The following is a 26,203-nucleotide window of genomic DNA, read 5'->3' on the forward strand; positions in this document are numbered from 1 at the left end:
GCGGGTGGGGCGTTTGCCTTGCACTCGGCCAACCCGGGTTCAATTCCCAGCAGGTGTGACCCAAGAAACCAAAAAATAAAAAAATAAAAAATAAATTAAAATAAATAAAAATTACTTAGGTGGGGCCAAGATTTAGTACAGCAGGATGGGCCCTTGCCTTGCACAGACAACCCAATTAGATTCCCCCAGCCATGTGGGGTACATGGAGGCCCAACAGGAATGATCCCTGAGCACAGCCAAGGGTGTCTCCCAATCAAAAAAAAAAAAAAAGAGAGAGAAAAGAAAGAAATCAAACTACTTATGTGGGCAAGAAGAGTTCCCATGGGGCTAGAGAAATAGCACAGTGGGTAGGGCGTTTGCCTTGCACGTGGCCAACCCAGGGTCGATTCCCAGCATCCCATATGGTCCCCTGAGCACCACCAGGGGTAATTCCTGAGCTCATAGCCAGGAGTAACCCCTGTGCATCGCTGGGTGTGACCCAAAAAGCAAAAAAAAAAAAAAAGGATTCCCAGGAAAGGCGTGCTGCTTGAACTGAGCACCTGCAGATGAGCTTTCTCACACTGGCTGTTCCTTTTGAGTTGGTCATTTTCATAGTTCAGGATCTCCTTTCCTTCCCTCACACAAGCTCCTGTTATGACAGGCCTGTTTTATATCCGCATTTCTAGGTCTTAGGGACATAGACACAAACAGGGAGAGGTCCCAAGCCTGTAGCCCTGAGGCTTGTCTGGAAGCACAGACATGGAGCATGCCCAGTCTGAAATGCTCTTCCCGCCCCACCCCACACTGAGTGAACACACTCCCGTGTGTCTTCAGGGAAGCCCCTTCCTGTAGCTAAGTGTTTTCTCCAGTTGCTGAGCACTGATTTAATGAACTCTTTGGAACATTCAGCCTGTTTGCGTGAACACTACGTGGTCTTTGACATATCACTCATCTGCTTTTCAAGTGAAATGCTTTATTTTACAGCAGTACCAGCAGTCTGTAAATTAGTGAGCCACCTAACCCTATTGCTCTGTTTATTTTTTTGTAATCATTTCATAAATTCAAAATGGTCTTCATTGTTTAAACATTCATCTATTTGATCACTGTTAAATTTCAACATCCACTTCCTCATAAGCACATTCTCTATTTATTTCCTTTGTCCCGTTATTTTGTTAAAAAAAAAAAAAAAAAGACTTGGTATAGTGATGGTTAAGAGCTCAGAGACTGGTAGACTGGTTTCTCTCCAGTTTGACTGCCTAAGAGCTATGTGACCACTGTGGACCCCAGAGGACATTCAATGAAAAGGAGGTCTCCTAGGAAGCAGAGTCACAGAGTTTGGTGGCCTGTGGTGTCTGGAGTGAAGGCAGGTAACACAAGGCCTCGCATTCAGAGTTTCTCCCTGCAATTAAAATCCATATCCATGAATATGCCAGGAGAGACAAGCAGCCTGTGCCAGGCCACCCTGAGTTTGGGCACCAGCACCTCCACACCCATCTCCTGTGGACTCTGAGTCTGGGTTTTCTCCTTGGAAGAGCGAGTGGTCTCATTGGCACAGCACACAGAGAAAGCCAGCGGTGACCTCGGTCGGTGGCCTCTCATGGAGGAGGAGCTCAGCAGAGGTGGCTTGTGGAGGGAAGAGAGAATTCCTCCTGCCCAGCTTGGAGCCAGCAGCCTTTGCTCCTCCCCATGTCTTTTTTGCTGCTGAAAGAACCAGTCTGTCAGTCACGGGCTCCATTGGGAGAATGAACCCTCCGAGACACACTCCCCTCCCCGCATCGCATCAGGAGGGATTCCTAGGGGAAGTTTAGCAGCTGGAAATAGACTGACAACCAACAGGGTATCTCCAAAGGTGCCTCTTTGGGTGACTAAGTCCTTTCTCCATCGAGAAAGGATGTTTGGATTCAGCGCAGCCCCATCTGCCTTTGAACTCTGCAGCCTGTCCTGTTGCGTGGCCCCGCCCCCATCGCCTCCCTCTTATTCAAACAGAGGAACGTTGTTTGTTGACCGCTCTCTCAGGGTGGGAAAGGAATGTGATGTATGCATAGACTGCCCAGAATTTCCTGTTAGACACCCATTCCAAACCACGACCCTGGGAGGCATTCCAGAGCCTGCAGCCCAATTCTAGGAGAGAAGAAATGGTGCATTCATTTAAATGCTGACCTCCCAGAGAACACCCTCCCCCCCTCCCCCCCCCCCCCCGCCCCCCAGAGGTGTTTCGCTTCTTCCCTGGTACTGTGGTTGTGAATGCAGCCTGTAGGGTCTCTCTGGAGTCTGCTGTGCTTGGCCAACCATACATATACAGGAAGAGCCTTAGTTGGGGAAATGCCCACTTGTAGTTTATGACCTTGCCATCCCCATCTTTTTAATGTTCTGCTGTAAGCATTTGGATAGAATAAATCTCTTGTAATATCTTCCTTCTACTCTTATAACAAGAAAGAAGGTAATTGGTGGGGCGGGGAGTTGGGGGAGGGCAGGACAGGTTTTGTTGTTAAAAGACACATTAGCAGCACCATGTGTGACTTCAATTTTCTCCTACAGATTCTATTATGCTCCCTGGGTCTTTGGCAGTCTGGCCCCTGTCCCAGCTTGTAGGCTTGGCACCATGGAAATTAAAGGCAAGAAGTCTTTGTTTTCTGTGGCCGCCAAGATGCAGTTTCTTCATTTGGGGAGAAACTTGAATGATTGGGGATGGATTCAGAGTAGCACATATTTACACCTACATTCCCATCACTCTGATCTTCATCCAGAGTTATTTCTTTGACTCTAGAGCTGTGTGTGGAACACTGCTGTTCTGGGTCAGATTAGAGGACAGATGGCTGGTGGTATTTAGGAAGGGGACTCCACATAGACCCCAAAGGTCCTAAAGCCAAGGGTATGGGATTGTTCTAAAACCTTCCCACATCTGGACTCCATCCCGATCAGATTGTAAGAATTACAGAAGGGTAGTGGTTACCTGGCATAAGCATAGATTACACTCATAAAGAAGCACCGTTTGGCCTAAAAAAACGGGCTAGGAGGACTGACTGGTTAGTGGTTGGAAGCCTGCCACAAGAGTGTTGAGGGCAAAGAGCAGTTAGGATAAAGAAGGGATCAGAATGACAATAATAGTTAGAAATGATCGCTCTGGACAAGAGCCGACTGTTGAAAGTAGGTAAAGGAATATGCATGATAACCTTTCAGTATCTGTATTATGAACCATAATGCCCAAGTGGAGAGAGAGAGAGAGAGAGAAAGAGAGAGAGAGAGAGAGAAGTGCCTGCCACTGAGGCAGGTGGGGATGAGGTGAGGGGCACAAGGGCATGGGACTGGGGAAACTGAGGACATTGGTAGTAGGAAATGTACACTGCTGAAGGGATGAGTGTTAGAACATTATACAACTGAAACCCATTCTTGAACAACCTTGAAACTGTGTATCTCACTAAGATTCAAGAGAGAGAGAGGGAGAGAGATGGGGGGGGGGGGGCAGGCACCAGTTGGGTCAAGGAGATGGCCCAGAGGGGTCGAGCAAATGCTTTGCGTAGGCCCCGAGTTTGATCCTTGGTATTTCACATGCCCACCCCAAGCACCCGGGGGTGACCCCAGTGCCTCCCAAGCTCCTCTAGATAACCCTGCAGCACTGCATTGCTCTGAAGAGTCAGGTCAAATGAATCAGAGTTGCCCCTGGATCCCTTGAGCATTGCTTGGGAAAACCCCCAGAAAGAATCAGTTTTTAAAAATTAGTTAATTTCTTTTTTTTTAATTATTTATTTATTGAATCACTGTGGGATAAGTTACAAAGCTTTCAGGTTTAGGTCTCAGTCATGCAAATATCAAACACCTTTCCCTTTACCAATACTTATTTTTTACCACGAAGAACCCCAGTAAAACCCCACCCCCCACCCCTCCCAATGCCTGCGAGGCAGATGAATTCTAGTTAACACTCTATCGGCTTTGATTAGATTCATTGTTTCAATAAAAGATGCACCGCTATTATTTAGAGTTTACCCCCCCCCCCCCAAATCAGACATGCTGAAAAAGCATTGTGAAGTGATTTGCTTTCTACAGCTGGGTTCAAGAATTAAATGTTGGTTTTGGATTTCCGCTATTTTGCTAATTAACCCTGGAAGTATTTCTACTGGGAGTCAGATAATTAAGAGATTGGTTTCTGTGCTCTGGAGTCGTGGCCGTGCTGGAGAGCCGCTCGTGGGCCTCGGTAGGGCGTGAAGGATGGACCGGAACGCCCCCCTTCCCTTGAGGTTTTAGTCGCCCCCACACCCCCGGCTCATACCTGCTCTCCACAAGGCTCCCATGCGGCCGCCATCTTTCTTTCCAGAGGGAGGAGGGCGGAAGGGAGCAACACCCTTTCCCCTCCGGGCAGACATGATGGCCTGGATTAACGCATAGTTCGTTCACTTTTCTGCTCCAAGCTGCTGGGTTCTGCATTAAGTCCTTGTGCTTCTGGGGCCGTGGCCATGCTGGAGAGCCGCTCGTGGGGGGCAACTGGTGGCCTCGGTAGGGCGTGAAGGACAAAAATTAGTTAATTTCTAAAGGAAACCCTTTGGGGCCGGCATTTCTGAGACAGCAGGAAAGCAGGTCAGGGTATCGAAACATCTGATGAGTCCCTCAGCCTGCATGTGCAGTCCAACTATGGATTCAGCAGAGCTCAGAGGACCATGAGGGGGTAGAAGCCTGGGCCTCCTATATATAAAGCATGTGTTCTAGCCCATTGTGCCATCTCCCTGGCCCTTGGGTTTATGTGTGTGTGTGTGTGTGTGTGTGTGTGTGTGTGTGTGTGGTATTTCTTTTTTTTTTTATTAGTGAAACTCTATGAGGTACAGTTGTAGACTTACAAATTTTTGTGCTTGGGTTTCAGTTATACAATGATCAAATACCCATCCCTCCACCAGTGCCCATTTCCCACCACCACGGATCCCAGTATCCCTCCCACTCCCATACCCCCATCCCACCCTGCCTCTGTGGCAGGACTTTCCCTTTTGTTCTCTCTCTCCCTTTGGGTGTTGTGGTCTGCAAAAGAGGCATTAAGTGGCAATCATGTTCGGTCCATAGTCTACTTTCAACATGCATCTCCCATCCTGGGTTTATTTTAAACTTTATTGTTGAAGCTACATTTTAGTTGTTTGTTTAGTTTCTATTATTGCATTATTAGGAGAACCCATGGATAGGTCGAGTTTTAAAGAATTGATTTAAGTTTAGAACTCACATACCCAAATCCAAGATGAGTCTACCTACTTGTCTTCTCAGAAAGCCAGACTGTTTCTGTGCGGATTGTTGTCTGGATACAAGCTAAATAATGAATATTCAGTGAGCCACTGCACTGAACCTAAACTTATCCTAATTTATTATTGCTATATTTGAATCTGCTGGTAAATTTTCTCTCTTACACAAACAGATCTGACTATGCTGTGTCCACACAGTACTTGGGGATGGGGTGGGGGTGTGGTCCCAAGTGGTGCTCAGGATACCTGGGGACCCCTTTTGGCAGTTCTCAGACAGCCAGACCCTGCAGTGCTGGGGATCACCCAGCTGATTTTGGCAGTGCTTGGGGTCCTCCAGGATTGCACCCAGCAGAGCTCCAGGACTACGCAGGTTCCAGGGTTCAAACTGGGGTCGGCCACCTGCTGTCTTTCCAGCACAGGCTATGGATTATTGTTCCCACCTTATTGTGTTGTGCAGGTGAAGTCCCATTGACTAACCAGGGCAGGGCAGCATCTCGAACCCAAGAGAAACTCCCACAGCCATTTCTTTCCATGTAGTTTGTATTTAAAGTCAAGTTTTAAATAGGAAATTTCGCTCCGGGCCCTTGAACACAAAAAGGTCTACATCTCTACTTTATAAATACCCTGGAAATCTTTAATGCAGCCTGCATTACTCATCATTTAGCATTTAAACTCAGCAGTTCCAGTTACAGAAGTGCTACAGTGACATTCGGGTACAAAATCTGATCTCGTCTCTCCCCATTTCCATAAAATCAAATCCAAACTCATCACTCCCACCTCATCCTCATCACAGTTTTTTGACTTCTCAAATATTCCATCCACAATCTCTCACAGCAGGCCCCTTCCATGTTTTTTTTTTTTATTATTTCCCTTCCCCACCTGACAACTTCATGAAACTCTAGCCTCACTTGGGTGGCATTTCTTCTAAGAAGTCATTCCTACCCACCCCCTAATCTGGACTGGGTGCCCTTCTTTGGACCCTATCTGGGCCCTGTACTTAAAAAGATTGGAGCAGGATTATTCACTCAAGCATCTATCCTACGAGACACAAGTATGAGCAAGATATCTTTGTGGCTCATGGGTATTCTTCCCTTCTTGGCTGAGGAGCTCACATTGGCAACGGTTGTCTTTTCATTTCCAATTGTAGGAACTCAGTGCATATGGCCTTGAGAAGAAAAAATGGTTGCAGGTAGGGCCCTGGCCTTGCCTGTGACTGACCCAGGTTCTATCCCAGCATCCCTTGTGGTCCCCTGAGCACCACCAGGAGTCATTTCAGAGTGCAGATCCAGGTGTAGCCCCTGAGCATTGCCTCTCCAAAAAAAGAGAAGAAGGTAGGAGGCCGGGGATAGACTGGACAGTAGAGTAGGTAAGGCACTTGCCTTGCACACAACCAACCTGAGTTCAGTCTCTAACACCCCATATGGTTCCCTGAGCCCCTAGGCCCTCAACCTGGAGTGATCCCTGAGTTTAGAGTCAGGAGTAAGCCCTGAGCACTGCCAATATGACCGTAAGAAAGAGGGGCGGGGAGAAGAGGGAGGGAGGAAGAAGTGGGAGACTTCTTTTATATACCTGAACATTTCAGTAGAGTGTTATTTCAGTTACACTGGGTCCTTAGATAATGTTTGATATCTGTCTCACTTGTCGCTCAGGTTTTTTCCCCACAGTTTTGGCTCAGTCAGGTACCACACAACTTGGTGGCAGAGATGGCCAGTGGTGCCTCTGGGCTTTCATCCCAGCAGCTCAACAAACTCAACAACAGTAGAATCGCCTTTCCAAGAGCTGGGGCTTGAGTCTTGGGCCACTTTCTCCTTGTTCAAGGACATGTACCCATTCCCAAGTCATCCACATGGCTCTGGTTGGCTAAGCCTTGTAGCTAACTGAAAATTGGTGGGATGAGAATGGTTTCCGTGGGGAAAATTAAGGAACCCTTGCCAGACAGAAGTTAGAAAATGTGAGCAGTCTATTCTGTGCCCCATCGACAGTTAGTCCTTAGAAATCCTGGTCTTGCTTCTCTACCAGCACTCTGCCTTGAGAGACTGGGAAGGTATTTTGGACACTTCTGTCATGTCTTTAGGATGAAGGACTCAAGGAAGACACTGAACTTGCATCAGTTGTCCTATTCTTTGGTCTGTCTCAGGGCTGTGAGCAATGTTGAAGTGGAAATGGATACAGGTTCTGAGGAAGCCACTCAATACTGACACACCCTATCTGGAACCTAAACAGAAACATTAGCACCCAGAGTGTCTCAAGGCCATGTACCTTGTATCTTCAGTGTCTCACTGACTGCAGTTGTCAGGAGGTTCAGAGGAAGTGAACAAGACCCCTACCTAACATTTCATGCTATTCACAACCCTTCCTGAGAAATAGAGAAAGTCGTTTTTGCTTGTTTTTTCTACACCTGGCAATGCCTGGGGATTACTTCTGGCCCTGCACTCGGGAATTACTCCTGGCAGTGCTCAAAGGACCATACAGGATGCTGGAGAGCAAACCCAGATCTGCCACGTGCATGGCAAATACCCTACCTCTATACTGTTTCTCCAACCCCAAGAAAGTTAAGTCTTAGGAGTTGCCCATCTACCCCTGATAGAACTTCCCCTTTACTCACCCCCTCGATGCCCACCCCTTGCCAAGAGACAGGCAGATGCCAAAAGCATTGCATGTATTTGTTGGCAGAGCCGAGGAGAAGGTGGTGAGCCATGGGGAAGTGACAGCACATGCAAGCCCAGTCTCAGTGCCAGCAGGAGGGCCCTGAGCTGGCGGCTCTCAGCTCCCTGTGGGGCCTCCCACTGGCCTAGTGTTAGTGCCCAGCTTGATGCGAAGGATCAGAAGGAAACTGGGTAGGTGCAGGGTTCAGCAGAGAGAGCTAAACTGCAGCTCCAGAGGAAGTAAGCTGGGGGGTAGGGAGAAAGCATGGGCCCCCCTCCTCTCTTGGAGCATTGTTCTTGTTCCAAGGAGAGCAGGTAAACAGCCCCCAGCTGAGCTGGTTTAGACTGTTAACCCTGCCCTTTTCTTCCATCTCTGCAGCCAGTTGAATAGAATCACATCCTGAGACTTTTCTACTTTTGCTTTCTAAATTACAGATTAGTACCCGAAGTCTATTAGTGTTATGCCTCCTCATTGTCAAATGCCAGAGGGAGAGTGTATACTCATAGAACTGAGCCTTTGATCTCAAATTTACCAGCAGAACCTCCCTTTAAAATCTCAAGCTTTTAAGAGACTAATGATGATAATAAGAGCTGACATTTATAAAGTACTTATCCTGTGCTAAGGATTGCCTGCGCATTTTATACTCATTTCATTCTTAAGTCTATAAAATGATTATCTTTATTATCCACTCTTACACGTAAGGGAACTAAAGCACTGGGAAGACACCTAACTTACCTGGGGCCCCTGTTTTGGATGGTCAGGCCAACAGTCATATCTTGCAGGGCCAGTCAGCTTCAAAATCAGCCCTCCTATTCTGTCAACGCACTTGTTGGGCCCTACCTAGGCGAGTGACTCAGGAGCTAATTAAGGGAATTCAGATATGGCCACACAGAAATAAGCTATTGGAGTGGTCCAGGAACAGAATGATGAGGGCTCATCATTCGGGGTATGGCAAGGGCAGATTGAGAGGGACGGACTTCAGAGCTGCTCAGAATATCAGAATCCACAGCTTAATGAGAGAGAAAAGGGAAAACATTTAGACTAGGAGCGTTGATGAAGAGGGGCGATGTTAAGTCCTGTTGATTCTGAGTGAGAGACTCCTGTGGGCATGCAGAGATGCTCAGTGAATAGCCTGGCCTGGAAATGAAGAGAAAAGAGGGAACTGAAGACAGCTCAGCTGAACACAGTCCAGGAAGGACTTAGTGACCAAGGTACAAAGCACTTTAACTGGAGTGGGCTCTCTCACAGGTGGGCTTTGGACCTGGTCGTGAAGAGCAGGAATGTTCTGAAAAGGGGGAAGATGAGGAGAGGAGTGGGAGGTGGGACGTCAGAGCAATGAGGCGTCTACCATGGAGGGAACCCAGGAGTGAGGTGGGTAGGTGTGGGGGTTGATGAGAGCAGGAAGAGTTTCCAGGGGAAAGCAACAGAAAACTTCGGGATGACTTTTGATGGCTTTTTCCTCCTAACTCTGATTTAACAAATGAAAGTCTTTATGAAGTGTTTTAGACTGACGTTCAAAATTGCAGCTCCCTCTTTGACTCCTCCAAAATATTCTCAAAACCTTTGTCACCGGAGGATGTGTGCATCCCACTGTTGCAACTCTGATGAAGAATTTGTTCCTGAATCCCTAGTCCTCCAGGAGACCTCACATCCGAGTCTTGACAGAAGAAAGAGCCAAACTGGCACACGAGGACAGGGAGTGAGAGCAGAGACTTCATTCAGAGTGGTGGGTGGGCCTGTAAGATGAGATGGCCCATAGAGCATTCAAATAGGGAAAGACTCCTTGCTGTTAGCTTGGTTTCCTGTGGACCTGGACTGACTTGAGATTGTTGAGCATGTTCTCCATTGGTAGGATTGCAGGTCAGGAGGGAGTTGAAGCTGTGTTCAGTAGCAACGTTTACTTCCGGTAAGGCTCAAAATAATTGCTCTTGCCTGGTTTTTGCTTCACATGTGTGGAGTAGAAAAACACAGAAGTCTGAAAGGTTAAGGTTTAGAAGGGGAACATGGCTTCCCCTGAGCGTCACAGAGTTCTGAAAGAAAGTGAATAGCAGGACTATTTACTTTTCCCCACTTTTGGCAAAATATATGGAAAGTATAGAAAGAGATATAGATATCTATAATTATGACATTATTGTTAATGTTAATATTTTGTATGTTTTTGCCAATCTGCCTCATAGAATCTTTTCATTTGTTCCACACAGTTATGATCAAGTCAGATCATATGTGTACACACACACACACACACATATATATACATGTATATAAGACTGGTCAGAAGAAATCAGCTCGTCTCATTTTGAGAGCCAGAGAGATGGGAAAGTTAGACGCCCCCACCTCTTGGAGGTTCCTGCCAGTCTTCAGACCTACCTTATCTTGCTGTAAGAGATCCAGGCCTCCCGCCATAGTGAGACCACTCTGGCTGCCTCACACCTGAATGAAGAGATGGGCAAGCGTGAGCAAGCTGCTGTTTCCCCTCTAAGGGTCTGGTCTCCCAAATGCATTGGACCCATCTAGAAAGTTCCACAGCTCTGCTTGCGGTTTTTCCATGGTAAATAAGTAATCATCTGCTGAAAATGTTAAGTAGCTCTCTGACTCCAGGTTTGGAATATTTTAAGCAAAAGCTTTGTTAATTAGTGATTTGGTTGGTTGTGGGGAAGGTGCTTGTGATATGGGAAGAAAATGGGATCTGAGAAGGTGGTTTTCGCAGAGCTATTTGCTGCCAGGCCGGGGTGGTAACTTCTCAGTGTCTCTGAGACATGAACAAATAGCTTGTTTACTTACAGCAAAATGTGCTATTAGCTAGGGAAGATCCCATTTTGTTTTGGGTTTTTTTTCCCTTCCTCCAACTAAATTACTTGAGCGTGACTTAAAAACTAAAACACCCCAAGTAACAAGCTCTCTTGAAAAGACTCTTTTTATTAACTAGACATTTGATGAGGTGCTTTTCTCCCCTTTTGGCATGTTCTTCCCTCCTTCTAACCTGGGTTGCCTCAAGGTCAACTTCAACTTGGCACAAGGAGGTACCACAAACCAGCCTTATGGGCCCCACTGCTGGCACCGAGTTCCTAGACAGCTCCTCAGCAGCGCGAGAGCTGCAGTCAAACACTCCCCGCCCCCCATGGGCAGCGCTGAGGGTTACCTGTGAAAAGCACTGAAAGGCTAGACTGACGGTGAGCATGGTCCTTTTTGAGTCCCAATGCTGCTACTTAGAAGGCTGCAGGCTTGGCCTGTGGGGCCAGAAATGTCCGATACTTGGCCTCCCCCCAAGTACTCACAGGAAAATAGGAGCCACCAGCTTTCCAGGGCTCTCTGGTTCTAAAGCTCATCTGCAGCAAAGGAGGATCTTAAACAGACACTTCCTCGGGCTGTTAGCCCAAACCCAGGCTAGAGACCTTCCGTGCCTGTGCAGTTGCAGGCAAAATAGCTTTTGAGCCCTTTTCCAGAACCTCCATCTGCATGCACTCAGACTTGCTGCTGACAAGAAGAGTGCGCCCCAAGACTTTCAGCAAAGGTTTTACGGGCGTTTGTGAAGGAAGGCGCTGTGTACAAATCACTTGAGTGTACAAAATGCAGGATCACGCTGGAGTTGTTTTTTGGACGCGAAGAAGTGCCCCAATTATGTTGGCTTGAGATCATTCTGCACATTGGTAAACTTTCCTTCTGCCCTGAAGCTAGTCCCTTTGCCTGTGGCCTCTCCTCAGCTGCTGACCCACCCAGACATGCTTGGTATGCAGTGGGACAGCCCTGGCTGCATTCCCAGGCCAAAAAAAAAAAAAAAAAAAAACACCACTCTGTCCCTCGAGTTGTCAGTTTCCTCCCTGAAGGTGTGTTTTTCATACACTAATTTTTACTTTTCATTTCTGACTTGTGGCGGCCTGTCTTAGCCCAGGCTAACCAAGAACACTCTGTGGCTCCCTCCAGTGTGTGGCACAGTGTGGCTCTCTTGAAGGTGGGCTGTGCCCCAGCCAGTTGTGCTCAGACTGCCATACAGGTTCTCTGCCCCCTATCTCCTGCCATTTGTGTCTTTAATATAATAGATCCCTTCAGCTCAGAGTTCTAGGGGTCCAGGCTCCCACCACTTTCTTTGCAAAAGAGTTTAAGGAGGGGACTCCATGTACCATTTCCTGATTCTGTGGGTAGAGGAGCACGGCACGACCTATGCTGTGCCCAAGTGGGCTGGGACCACTCCCAGAAGTCTAAGCCACCCGAGCTGGGGACCAGCAGAGCTACCTCAGCAGAGTTCAGAGGCCTGCAAGGACACTCCTGGCGATGCTGGGCAGGATGCTGCAGGGCTACACCTGGCATTGCTCCGAGATCCAGTGGTACCGGGATGGCGCCAATGGCAGTGCCTGAAAGATATGCACTCTAACCCTCTATTATCTCCTCAGTCCCATCTCTGACTTCTTCACCCTGAAGTCAACCATGTCCCTGGTTGAACAAGGCATGTCCCAGAAGTTAGTTTCAAAGTGACTCTTCCTTGGTACTCTAATAGCTGCCTCTCGGGGAAGCACCAGGTCTGATTTGTGTCCCGGGCTCTCTGTTTTGAAACAGTGATGACTAAAGGGTCAGAAGACATGTCTGCCTGCAGCATTCAGGAATGTAGATGGTGCCTGACCCTGAGGAGGGGTCAGTTAATGTGTCAGCAGCCCCCCACTGGGCTGAGCTCAGAGGAATTCCGTGCAGCCAGCAGGACAGAGGGCCCTGCATGTATAAGCACCTAATACATGGCGACTTCAGAGGAACTTCTTAGGGCCATCCTCGCGCTTCTCCGACCGTTGGTCCCCTGGAATCAGGAGGGGTGGACAGTGGGGGAGAGGCCGGGAGCTGTCATTCAGGCTGCCACAGTCAGCTACAGTGTGCTCTTCCTTCTCCGCAGCTTCCCAGAGCAGCGTCAGCTTGAAGAAACAGAGGAGCCGCAGCATCCTCAGCTCCTTCTTCTGCTGCTTCCGGGACTATAATGTGGATGCCCCGCCAGCTAGCAGCCCCAGTGTGCTCCCGCCCCTGCTGGAGGAGAACGGTGGGCTTCAGAAGGTAAGTGTGCTCGGCCAGGCCACCTGTGCCACTCCAAAGAGTATCCTGCGCCAATCTCTGACACAGAGGCTCAGCTGTGCTACCTGGTTTCATAATTGTTATACATCCTGTAATTCTTTTTAAATGTTTTTGAAATGTCTCCAGATTTTAAAATTTGGGTCAGGTTGTCACAATTGAATTAAAAAAAAATGCCCACATGCTGCCTAACCCGTATCTCCAAAACAAAGTGACTCAGAGCAGCTAAAAGTAAGAGGATGAATAAAGAGATAGCACTTAAGCCTAAAGAAAGTCAGCGCTACTATAGTAAATGATAATAAAAATAGAATTTTTGGTAAAAATCACTGCAAAAGATAAAGGGAATTATTGTTACCAAGATCGTCAATATATGGGCACAAGGGGCTTAAGTAAATAGGCATTTTGCAAAGTAAATGCTGTCTGTCACCGAACATAAAAAAAAGACTCAGTATGGTTAACAGTCAAATAAATACAAACCAAAAAACATTACCCTTTTCCATCTACCAAATTATCCAAGATTTTTTTTAATGATATTTTAGTTTGACCTGGGGCAGAAAGAGAGTTGAGCATGTGAATTAGTTATTGGTAGGATTGTCCATTGGTTACACTTTCTAGAGGGAAATTCAGCAATCTTAAAACCTTAAAAATAAGTCTAAAAAAATAATAATAAGTCTATTTGTGCCAGAGATGTGGTTTTGTGGTAGGGCATTTGCCTTATACATGTCAGTCCCTGGGGTTGATCCCCACCAGCATGACAAAAATATTTATTTTTTTATAAAGGCATATTTGTTCACCCAAACAGGTCCACCTTTTCATATAATTATGAATGTGCAAAAAATTTCGCCAGTGCTCTCTAACATACATTATAGTGTTACAAAGCGATAAGCAATAATGAAGAACCTAATACATAAGCTTATAGTTGAGTAGTTTTCAGCTATTAAAAATGATGTCTCTTGGGGCCAGAGCATCATGTCTCATGAGGCCAAACAGTACAGCATGTTGGATGCTTGCCTTCCACGTGGCTGATCCAGGTTCCATCCCTGGCATCCCATATGGTCCCCCAAGCACCACCAGTGGTAACTCCTTAGTACAGAGTCAGGAGTAACCCCTAAGCATGCCATGGGTTTGACTCCCCCCCAAAAAAAACAAAGATGTTTGGGGCCAAAGACATATGCCCCAAACAAAGTAGTATTATATTTATAGTACATATACAATCATACACATGAGCATTTTTATTTATTTAGGTCTTGGGGCCATACTGTGGTGCTCAGGGCTTACTCCTGACTCTGAACTCAGAGATCATTGCTGGTGGGCTCATGGGACCATAAAGGGTGCTAGGAATCAAACCTTGGTCAGCCACATGTCAGGCAAGCCTGCTACACTTCTGTACTGTCTCTCTGGCCCCCACAGAGGCATTTACATTATTTGGATATTGTATAGCAGAGTATTAAGAGATATCGCAGACTGATGGGATTATGTATAGGATTTCTCTCTCTTTTTCTCTCTCACTCTCTCTCTTCTTCTCTCTGTGTTTATTCTTCTCTCTGTCTCTTTCCTGTATGTTCACAAAATATGCTTAAAGTACTTCTGTGATTAGGAAATAATACCCTGAAAGTATAGGTACAGTTGGAAGGAGCAGGAGGAGTGTAGCTCAGTGGTAGAGCACTTATGTCACACATATGAGGCTCTGGGTTCAATCCCCAACACCAGAAAAAGGTTCATGTGAGTATGAAGATTCTGGAAAATCTTCCTTTGGCCCACAGGTTCTGTAGCACTGTCCTCCCGCTGTTCATCAATTTGCTTGAGCGGGCCCAGTAATGTCTCCATTGGGAGACATTGTTGTTACTGTGTTTGGCATATCAAATATATCACGGGTAGCATGCCAGGCTTTGCCATGCACAGGTTCTAACTTCAACAGATTCCCTCTGGGAAAACCAGGTAAGCCTGCTGGCAGAGCCTGGAAATGAAAGCTCCAAGTTTCCTGACAGCTCCAGGGGAAGAAGAGTAACATGATTCATTCTCTCTGGGCCTCCTGAGAAGCAGGGAACAAAAAGAAGGAAATGCTCCTGGGGTTCTAGGACAAATACTTGAATGGCATGAGATCCACCCACCGTGTAAGGGTAAGGGTTGGTGGACCCCTTGAGAAGACTCCACACTTCCCACCTGTTGTGTGTGGCACTGGGGAGACGCTTCACTAATGGCCTGGGTGGGCTGCGTGGTCAGCTCTGTACCCTGAGGAAGCTGAGTTATGCAAGGACATTGTCCATCTCTGTGATTTGTCCTTTGAGGCTCTGCTGGACCATGGAATTAGCTGCATTAGCCAGGCCTCACTCTGCTCCTTTATTTCCACAGCCAGGAAAGCACAAATTGGAAAACCTAGAATCTGAGACTCGTACCAAGGGGAAGCTAATGGAAGACACACAGGAGAACTTGATTAGACTACTCAGGAAACAGGACTCAGGAAATGAGTTCTGAGTACAAAAGTAACTTTTGGAACCTAAAGCAAAAATAGTCCCTTGCTTTCTAAATATAAAAATTCAGTAAACAAGCTGAAAAAAACAGGAGAGCGAGAATGGTCATTGCTGAGAACTGATTTAATGTTCTGGAAAAAGGGTGATGACTTATCTTATAGTCCACCCCAGGAACTCCAAGGTGGTCATTATGGTGGAAAAAGGGGCCATCTAGAAACTTATAAATGCTTGGAGTTCCAGAAAGAGAAAAAGGAACTGAAATTTTTTTAAAGAAAGAGAGAGAGAGAGAGAGAGAGAGAGAGAGAGAGAGAGAGAGAGAGAGAGAGAAAGAGAAGAAATATGGCTGTGCAGACTGTGATATCTTAAATATTTCTATCTTAAAGAGTTGTAAAGTACACTCAGGATGAGTAGGGACAAGCACAGGAACACAGGCCTCGCTCTGTGCTGCTGACGGTCTGAAATTTGAGGACAAAGGGAAAATTATGCACATTATCAAAACAAGCTATTTTCAAAGAGAACCATATTAGTACCAGATTTGTCAGCAGTGCTGAAAGCCAGAAGACGGAAAGGCTACAGGAGCAAAAAATTACATCTCCCCCTCCCCCAAATTCTCTATGTGACCATGACGATATTTATCTATTAAGGGAAAAAAAGGACATTTTCAGACATGAAGTGATTTGGAGGTGGGGGGAAACTCTGAGATTGACAATCAGTTCCAATACAAATGTAGAAAATGTAGGAGTAAATAACGACTATTGGGAACAGAACTGTGACAAGTAATAGATTAGATCCTCAAAATTCTCAGAGTGTGAAAGGGGAAATAAACTGAAATTTGGAGTCAATAAAATTAGATAAATAAAAAGTAGTAAACTTAACTATGCCTAAAGAGTAGGCATAAAATCAAGTTTAGTGATCTGAATTCTCCTAATAAAACTCCAGGACTATATCAGATTGGCTTGACAAATTCATCTGTCTGCTGCTTCCAAGAATATAACTATATCAGATAGGAATGGTTTTGGCAGCAAGTTAAAGAAAACTGACAAATAATAGCTTAAACAAATAGGAGACTGTTTTCTCACATAAAAAGCTCAAGTCTGGCATCACTGGGGTTAGTATGGATGATGATCCAAGCAGGATCCCAGACACTTTGTTGCTTCCTATTCTTACGTCTTTCTGCTCAACTATCCTTGGCACATTTTTCTTCATGCTCATGCATATGGGGCAGGGACAGAGCAGTAGCACAGCAGGCAGGGTGTTTGCTTGCGCGTGGACAACCCGGGTTCGGTACCTCCGTCCCTCTAGGAGAGCCCAGCAAGCTACTGAGAGTATCCCATCTACACGGCAGAGCCTGGTAAGGTGCCCGTGGCGTATTCAAAATGCCAAAAACAGTAACAACAAGTCTCACAATGGAGACGTTACTGATGCCCGCTTGAGCAAATCTATGAACAACAGGAGGACAGTGCTACGGGAGAGTGCTATAGTGCTCATGCATGTGGCCTGGTAGCACAAAGTCCCAGACTTCACAAGTGGAAGGGAAGAAGGAAAGACCAGCATGCACCTGCTGGTCATATTTTCTTGTTACTGGTTTTTGTTTTGTTTTGGGACTACACCCAGCAGTGCTCAAGGCTTACCCTGGGTCTGGGCTCTGCACCCAGGGATCACTCCTGGTAGTGCTCAGGGGACCATATGGGATGCCAGAGATCAAGCGCAGGTCAGCCACGTGCAAGACAGTGCCCTACCTGCTGTACTATTGTTCTAGCACCCCCACTCAGTCCTTTTCCTGGAAATAGGCGCTTCTGTTTCTGACTTACCAGAACTCCGTCTCACAGCTGAAAAGTCAAGAAGGCCTGAAAGGGCAAGACTGGCATATTTAGACTGGCATATTCCTGACCTTAAGGGTGAGGACTCCTTTCCTTCCACAGAATAGCCAAGAGGAATGAGGACTGAGTAAACATGCTAGTTATTGCATTCAGATAAGCAACACTAACAACCTGTAAAACTCAGAAACCTATAACAAGAAAAGTTTATGTTTTACTCATGCTCCGTGTTTATTAGCATGGATTGGATGGGCTCTGTCACCACAATACGATAAAAACTATAATATAAACCACATATGTTACTTTGATTGATAATCAAATTTTAAAATGAAATTAATTTTAGTCATGCAGTTTATTAGCCTAATATTTCTGAAGTATCCTGTGGATGTTCGATGAAAAATATTATCAATGAGACAAAAATTTTTGTTTCTTCTAATTCTTTGAAATGAGGCATGTGTTTGACCCTAATAGCACATCTTAATTTCTGTTAGTGATGTTTCATGCTCTCACTGTCCACGTGTAACTAATCGGATGCCATCACTCTATTTTCTGTTCCTTCCTGGGCTTGCCTGAGGAAGGCTGCGCTTCCCTTGGCTTCCACGATTGTGCTGAATCAGACTAGCTTTTCAAGTCTTCACTAAGAAGTAGATTTTGTTTTATTGGCCCAAGCAATTCACATGATTATACCTCCTTCAAAGAGCATGAAAGTATAATTCTACCATGTGTCCAGAAAGAAAACTGGCATTATTCAGTGAGCAATGTTAGTTAATATTCATCTCTGACTAATAATGTCTAACCCAGCATCTAGTCTTCGGTGAGTTTTTTTATTTTAGAAAGTGGAAAATAAAGATAATGGGTCAAATACACAAAATAGATCAAAGCCAAAAATGCAAGCATAGCAATATTAATACCAGACAGATCAAAGTTCAGAACCCAAAGCATTAAACAGGAGACAGAAGATTATTTTTTCCTCTCCTTGGGACATAGTCCCCAAAGAGAATTATTTTTAATTGACCACAGTGAGATACACAGTTACAAAGTTGTTCATGATTGGGTTTCAGTCATATAATGTTCCAGCACCCGTCCCTTCACCAATTTACATTTCCCACCACCAATGTCCCCCAGTTTCCCTCCCCCATTTCTATGGCAGACACTTCCTCCTTTCTCAGAGAGAGAGGATATTTTTTAATGATTCAATATTTGATACATGTGATGGGGGTCTTTTTTTCTTGGGGAAAAAGGGATGAGATTTAGGCCATACACAGCAGTACCTAGGGCAACTTCTGACCCTTTGCTCTGTTCTCATAGTGCTTAGGGTACCGTGTGATACTGAGAATTGAACCAGAGATCATTTACATGCAGTGCAAGCGCCTTTACCGCTGTGTTGGCTCTCTGATTCAAGGTCTAATACAAGTAAAACATAATATAAATTTATTAGTACCTTTCTAAACTAGTCAACAGTACAGCCAAATAGAGAGAAAACCCCCATTTAAACAAGATAGAAAACTATCCTCTACATATAGACAACATACAATATAGGAAAACCATTGGCATTTTCTAACTAAATGTAATATAACAAGAAAATGAGATTCATATAATAATATGGGGGGCTGAAACTGTGAGTCAGCAGTAGGCACGTGCCTTGCATGGGCCAGGCCCTGTGTGCCACCCAGGTCACCACAAAAAAAATGGGGGAGAAGGCTGGAATGGCGCAGTGCTGAAGGTCTGGAGCTGTGAATTCAGCCCCTGCTACCTTGCATTGGCACTAACTGAAAGGGTAGACACTCTGCATTCAGGGACCCTCGGCACCATAGCAGCTTATGTGGCTTGTGGCATGCCACAGCCATCTGTGTACAAGCACTGCAGCTCAAGGGTGCCACCCCCAGCAGCACCACAACCAAGTGCACGAAACGCCTCGTCATCACAACTGCAGCAGAGGGCAGGGAAGGGCAAAATCAGCTGGAAGACTGTGTGTGTCCTATACTTGCCAAGGAGAAAAGAAGAATCACTGCTTTTGTGGCAGAAATATTTCCAAAGTGGGACCACAGAAATACAGTACAGCGGCATTGGCCTTGCCAACCTTGGTACAATTCCCGGCACCACATAGGGTCCCCCAGGACCCCCAGGAGAGATCCCTGAGGACAGAGCCAGGGGTAAGCCCTGAACACTACCAGGCGTGGCACAAAAATAAAAGCAAAGAAAAATTTTTTAAGAAATATTTCCAGAATTGGGGCTGGAGCTATAGCACAGCGGGTAGGGCATTTGCCTTGCACGCACCAACCCAGGTTTGATTCCCAGCATCTCATATGGTCCCCTGAGCACCGCCAGGAGTAATTCCTGAGTGCAGAGCTAGGAGTAACACCTGAGCATAGCCAGGTGTGATCCAAAAAGCAAAAAAAAAAAAAAAAAGAAAGAAATATTTCCAAAATGATCTTGCCTGGTTGGAATGACCTGAGAAAAGGGTATGGCATCATATCTACCGAGGCCACAGGCCTTAGAAAGCAATTTCTCTAGCACAGAGCTGAACTCACCTACACTTAGTATTCATTTATGGACTCTCTTTTCAGTTAACATTTGTCAAAAGTGTTTCCAGTTCTTTTTAAGGAATTGAATTAATTCTGAGTTAACGTAGGTAAATCTGAAGTCACCGTTTATGTAACACTTGATTTTCAAGTCAGTGAGACCAGCGCCCACAACGGAGTGGGGCTTCTCGTTCCCACAGGCGAGAGACCCTTTGTCCTTTGCAGTCAGTCTGGAGCACAAAGCCAGGCCCACTGTCGGGGAGAGCAAATTCTAGACCTGAGTTTCTACTGTTCCTGCCTCCTGAAACTGATAGCATGCCGGACAGAGGTGGAGGAAATACAGCGGGGGGCTAGAGAGATGATACAGGGATTAAGGTACTTGCCTTGCATGAAGCAGACCCAGCTTTAATACCCAGTTACCACATGTGGTCCCCTGAACCCCATCAAAAGTCATCCCTGACCACAGAGCTGGGAGTTAGCCCTGAGTACAGCAGGGTATGGTCCCTCAAAAAAAGAAGGATTTGGGACCATATGTGACAGATAGCCTCTACAGTGCCATCCAGCCTTCAGGTTTACTTTGCACTGGAGAAATGAGAATTTGGAGCCTCACAGTTTCAAGTTGCTTTGGCAACAATGTATCAGAGTCGCCATCATTGCCTCCCCCATCAGTGGCCCAACTGAAAGGAGTCAACCCCCAGAAATCCCACAGCCATTGGCAGAGACAGTGAGGTGCTTGTAAGGATGAGAACAGAGTAATAGGGATTGCTGAATACACATATGTATTCTCACTCCACAGACACATGAACAGTTCATAGTTGTCAGCCTGGAGAGTAAAGTTTAAGCCCAGTGATCTGTCTAAAGCATTTGCTATCTGTGTTTTGTTGGGACCTTCAGTTGTGTTTTGGGAATCTTACCCCACCTATGTGCTCATCTCCTCAGAAATGTGATTCTGAGGGTATAGAACCTCTTTAGAAATCGCCATCTGAGTGGTGCTTCTCAATCAGGTTTATCCCACGGGAATATTTGGCAATGTCTGGAGATAATTATGTCACCCCTGGAGTATTTGCCCCCTGGAGGGGGTGTGATGCCACTGGCACCTGAAGAGTAGAAGCCAGGGTTGCTGTTAAGTGTCCTACAGTTCACAGGACACAGTTATCACCCAGAACATCAGCGGAGCCAAGACTGAGGAACCCTACACAACAGTAACCCATTGTGCATGTGAGCTTCAGGTTATACTTTCCACCACTGAGAGTCGAGACTGGGTGGAGCTATTGTGATCAAGACGGTGTGGTACGGGAATGAGAGCAGACTCTCAGATCAGTGGAATAGAACCGAGAGCCCACCGGCAGATCACAGGTATATAGACAGCTAATCTTTCACAAAGGAGCAAGTGGAGTAAGGAATAGTGGAATAGGAAAAACCTCTTCAACAACAGATACTGGAAAAACTGGTAAAAACATGTTTTGTTTTGTATTTTTTAAAAAATGAACTTAAACCCCTTTCTCACACCATGCACAAAAGTCAATTCAAAATGGACTAAAAACCTTGACATCAGTCCTGAATCCATAAATTACATCAAGAAAAACATCGGCAGAACCCTTCATGACATTAAATCCAGAGGCATTTTCAATGGCTTAATGCGCATGGCCAATTAAGAGGGAAGCGAAGAGAGAAAGAAAGAAGGACTGCATCAAATAAAGAGACTCGTGCCCCGCCAGAGAAATGAGGACTAGAACAAAAGACATGGGAAGAGTATTTGCCACATGATAAAAAGATTAATACCTAAGATGTATTAAGCACTTGTAAAACAATTTTTTAAAAAACATCCAAAAATGGGGAAAGGGTCCAGAGAGATAGTACAGGAGGTGGAGTATTTGCCTTGCATGTGATGGACCCAGGTTTGATCCCCCAAACCACATATGCTCCACTAGGAATGAGAATGATCTCTGAGCACAGATTCAGGAGTAGACCCTGAGCACCACTGGGTGTGGCCCAAAAACAATAAAAATTTTAAAATGGGGGATGATCAGAAATTTCCTTAAAGGCATAAAGATGCACAAAGATTATATAAAAAAAAAGTTCTCCATCACTTATCATCAGGGAAATGCAAATCAATACAGTAGATCACCTCGCACCAGTGAGATTGACACATCATAAAGAACCCTACCCCACCCCACCCCCAAATAAAAGTATTAGCATGAGTATGAGGGGAAAGAGTGGACTCCTCATCCTCTGTGGTGGGAATGTCAACTGGTTTGGCCTTTTTGGAAAATGGGCATATCACAGAAAACTTAGAATTGAGCTTCTGTATGACCCAGCAATCCCACTTTTGAGCATCTATCCGAAGGGCTCAAAAACTATTCAGAATAGACATTTGCACACCAACATTTGTTCTAGCACTGCACAAAATAAAGTCTGGAAACAACCCAAATATTCCAAATAACCCAAAGATGAATGAATAAAGAAATTGGTATATATACACAACAGAATCCTACTCAGCTATGGGAAAAGATGAGATCATGTAATTTGTCACTCGGGATGGAACTGGAGGATGTTGTGCTGAGTGAAGGAGAGCAGGAGAGTGACAGACACAGAAAGATCACTCACATATGTGGGGTGTGAAGAAGCATCGTAAAGGAATAACAAATGGCCAGAGATAACAGAACCTGAGATCTGAGAGCTGCAGAACTGAACTTAGGGTGGGGAGATGGGCTAGAGGGTGGGGTTGGCGGGTTCAGGAGGAGATCCTGAGACAGTGGTAGATGGAAGCAAACACTCTAGTGGAGGCTATAGTGTTGAAGTGTTGTATACATGAAAGCCTGTATTATTTCATGCGTACAACATTAAGCCCTGCATTAACAGCTGCCTGAAATAAAAAATAAATTGGAGAAAAAGGAGTAGTGATTTGATCCTTGTCCCAGATATTGGGGATAATTTAAGAGCTTCTGAAAGGAACTTCTCTGCCTAGATTTCTGAAAACTGGGCCTTGATTTGATTGCGCATCGCGCTGGAGAGCTATAGCAGTATAGAATCCTTTAAGATAACTTTCAGGAGCCACAGACACCATCTCCTGAGGAAGTAGTGGTTGACATTACAGTACAGAAGCTCAGAGTAATCAGCACAGGCTCAGTGATTCTTCAGACAAGTGCCAGGCCCCTGCCACTGTTGACAGTGACATGTGGCTCCTTCTCTCGAAATCCCTGTCACCAGTGACCTCCTTGATAAAGATGGATCTGTCGTTTCTGTGTCAGGAACTCTGCTGTGCTGCTCTTCTTTGCCTCCTATCCTGCCCTCAGTAAAGAGGAAACACGATATGAAGACAGTGGAGACAAATTGGTTTTTTTTTATTAGCCTTATCTTAATGGTGCTAATACGAAGTGTTTTCATCCACTCTGTCTGACACTGCCAGCATTCTGGGGCTGAGGAGTGGTTTTTGTCTCTTCCTTGAGGTTCCTTATGATACAGTTTCCACTCCCCTAAAGGGAAAGTTGTGCCCATGTCCATGGCCCACAGGAGAACTTCTTACACCTTACCTGGTGCCCTCTGCCCAGTCTAGCCCTTAGCTGAAAGACCAAGAGTGGCCAGATGTACTCTGATGAACTTGGCTTCCTTGCCTTGCCTATTATGTTGAGTGAAATGGTCATCTTTTCAAGGAAGGTGAGGGGGAAAAAAAACTTGGCCAGAGCAATAGTGCAGCAGGTAGAGTACTTGCCTTGCATGCAGGTAGCCGGGGTTTAATCTCTATATGTTCCCCTGAGCACTGCCAGGAGTGATCCCTGAGTGCAGAGCCAGAAGTAACACCTGAACACCACCAGGCTATGGCCCCAAAATGAAAACAAAAGTGCAAAAAAGAAATAGGCCAGTGGAAAGTGGGAATGATCATACAAAATAAAAGTATGCATTTTCTATTTTATTTTTAAATTAAGTGTTAAATTCCTAGAAGTAAACAAATAAACAGGATGATTAATGAGCCTCTGGAACCCAGCCTGGCTGGTCAGGGGAGGTGGGATTTCTGGCAGACAGAGTTAGCATGGAGCCCTAACTAGCGACCTGAATTTTGGGTTCCTCCTGTCCAGTAAACAGCACCCAGAACAGGAAGTCCCATGATTATTGTATTCCAGTGCTTTGAAGTTTTCTCTTGAGTTTATGATCCTGCAGCTTCTCTTCCAACCTGACAATAATTTTTTTTTTCTTTTTCCTCAGGGTGACCAGAGGCAGGTCATTCCCATCCCAAGTGTATGTATATTTATCCACTTTTATTTAAACATTCATAGACTCTTGTGGCTTTGGGCCTACTGATGTGAAAGACTTTTAGAATGTGCTTGCTGATGTTGAATTTTGTCATGTGGCATGAACTGCTCTGTTCTGTTTAAAGAAGAAGGATGAAAATGTGAGCAGGCAGCTCCCTTTCTCGGAAACAGCAGGGCCACCCACATCTATTCACCAAATTCTCAGTTTGTCCTTAGTCTCCCACACACACATACACACACACACACACACACACACACACACCCCTTCTTTTTTCTGAATGTGAAGCCACAGCACTCTAGAAAAACATTTGTCAGAGTAAGATCTGGAGCCTTTACTCACAAATCTAGACTCTAGAATCTCTGATAAGATATCAGGGAAAGATTCTTTATGTAATGTATCCTAGTATAAGGTCAGTAGGCTGCCAACATCTTCCTACACATGACACCAGATCAGGCCTCAGGAATCTTTGAACTGTCTTAACAGAAAGCCAAGATAACTTGCATCTCTAAGTCATCACGTCTAGAAAGGCAATTCCAGTAGCAGACACGGTCTGATCACCTGCCTGCTTCATTTGTAGGGCTGAATCAAGGTCCCTCCGGAGGCCCCCTAGCTCTAGTAGTTAAGATTTGGGGTCCCTTGTAAATCTACACCCACCTAACAAGGCAGCAGGTCCCATGAAGAGAAGAGTCCTGCTCTCCAGATCACAGGAGGACCTGGTTAGTGTCGGGGTCACTGCAGGGTGATGCACCACCCACCCAGAAACCCAGGCTTGAGTTGAGCCCCCAAACCAGGAACCCAGAGAGCTCTCAGGCGGCTCTGGGTGCACTTTCCGCTGAGGCTCTCACCTCTGAATTTCACCTCTCCACTCTTTTTCATATACATAACACACAATTTAGATGTGCATCTTTGGTCTTTAGATGTTTCACTACGCATATAGTTTTTAAAAACTATGCAGGATTAAAGTAGGAAGAAAATAAAACCCTGAATTAGTACCTCTCGCAATAATGACCATATTTTATATTTGTTATGTTTCCTTCCAGAAATCTTCTAAAAAGCAGAAGCATATTGATACAAATGAGAATTTTACAGTGTGATTTTTTGCTTTTAATTAGGGGGCAGGAGGGCAACAGAGTAATAGTACAATGGGTGGGGTGCTTGCCTTGCACGTGGCCAACCCAGGTCACATCCCTGATACCACATATGGTGCCCCAAGGCCCACCAGTAGTGGTTCCTTAGCAGCACCAGATACGGACCCAAAACAAATAGAAAATCATTGAAGGACCAGAGATCTCTAGCACCACATGTGGTCCCCCAAGCTCTGCCAGGAGTGATTCCTGAGTACAGTCAAATGGGGCCTCAAAATTATAAGTTACTTCCCAAATATGAGTCCACAGAGACCAACCTCACCGAGGATGGACCTTTGCGTTGTCCCCTCCCAACCTTCCCAGGCTTCTGTGCAGGGCACTGCCGGACTCCAGCGACAGAATATGTGTGATGCTCCTTCCTTAACTGCGGATGCTCTTGGGAAGCACGTTCAGTGAAGGATGTGCTTGTGGGTCTGGTGGTTAAAGCCAGATTATTCTCCGGGAGCCTAATTTATGCTCCCATTAGAATTGCTCTTAATGGGATTGCCCATTATGCTCTTCCCAGAAGTGTCCAGTAGTTAATGTTTCTCATTTTTGCTGAAAGTGAAGAATGATGTCAGTTTATGCCTTGGATGTGCATTCATTTCTTTATGGGAAGTTTGAATGTGTTTTCACATGTGTATTTCTCTCCCTGGTCTTTCTCGTCCCCATTCATTTCTTCTGATTTTTATATTGTGTTATCTTTTCAAATTTCAAGGAAATTAGTGTTTTCCGCCCAAATTAACATCTTCTATTTGGCCTTGTATACAGTTATTTTTATGTGGCCTTTGTGTTTTGTTTTGTAACCCCACCTGGCTATATTCGGAACATGTTCCTTGTTCTGTGCTCAAGAGTCACTCCTGGTGAGGCTCACTGGACCAAGGGAAGTGCTGGGGATAGAACCCAGATTGGCTGCATGCAAAACAAGGGCCTTAACCCTTGTATTATCTCTCAGGCCCCAATCATTTCTAAATAATAAGGGCTGGAGCGATAGCATAACAGGTAGGGCATTTGCATTGCATGTAGCCAACATGGCCGACCTGAGTTCAGTTTCTCCACCCCTCTCGGAGAGCCCGGCAAGCTACCGAGAGTATCTCGCCTGCACGGCAAAGCCTGGAAAGCTACCCATGA

General features: G+C 45.6%; 1 protein-coding gene across 2 annotated transcripts in view; it reads left to right on the forward strand.

The window, feature by feature from the left end:
• Positions 1–26,203, forward strand: part of CTDSPL (CTD small phosphatase like) — a 131,743-nt gene that overhangs the window by 80,798 nt on the left and 24,742 nt on the right. The window contains exons 2-3 of one of the 2 annotated variants that reach the window (XM_056129508.1): positions 12,718–12,872; positions 23,901–23,933. In XM_056129508.1, coding sequence (XP_055985483.1) covers positions 12,718–12,872; positions 23,901–23,933 — 188 coding nt within the window. The remainder of the gene's footprint in view (positions 1–12,717; positions 12,873–23,900; positions 23,934–26,203) is intronic. The other variant, XM_056129509.1, reaches the window with a different exon arrangement.

Source organism: Sorex fumeus, unplaced genomic scaffold (assembly GCF_029834395.1).
Source record: "Sorex fumeus unplaced genomic scaffold, SorFum_2.1 ptg000072l, whole genome shotgun sequence".
NCBI classification, from domain to species: Eukaryota; Metazoa; Chordata; class Mammalia; order Eulipotyphla; family Soricidae; genus Sorex; species Sorex fumeus.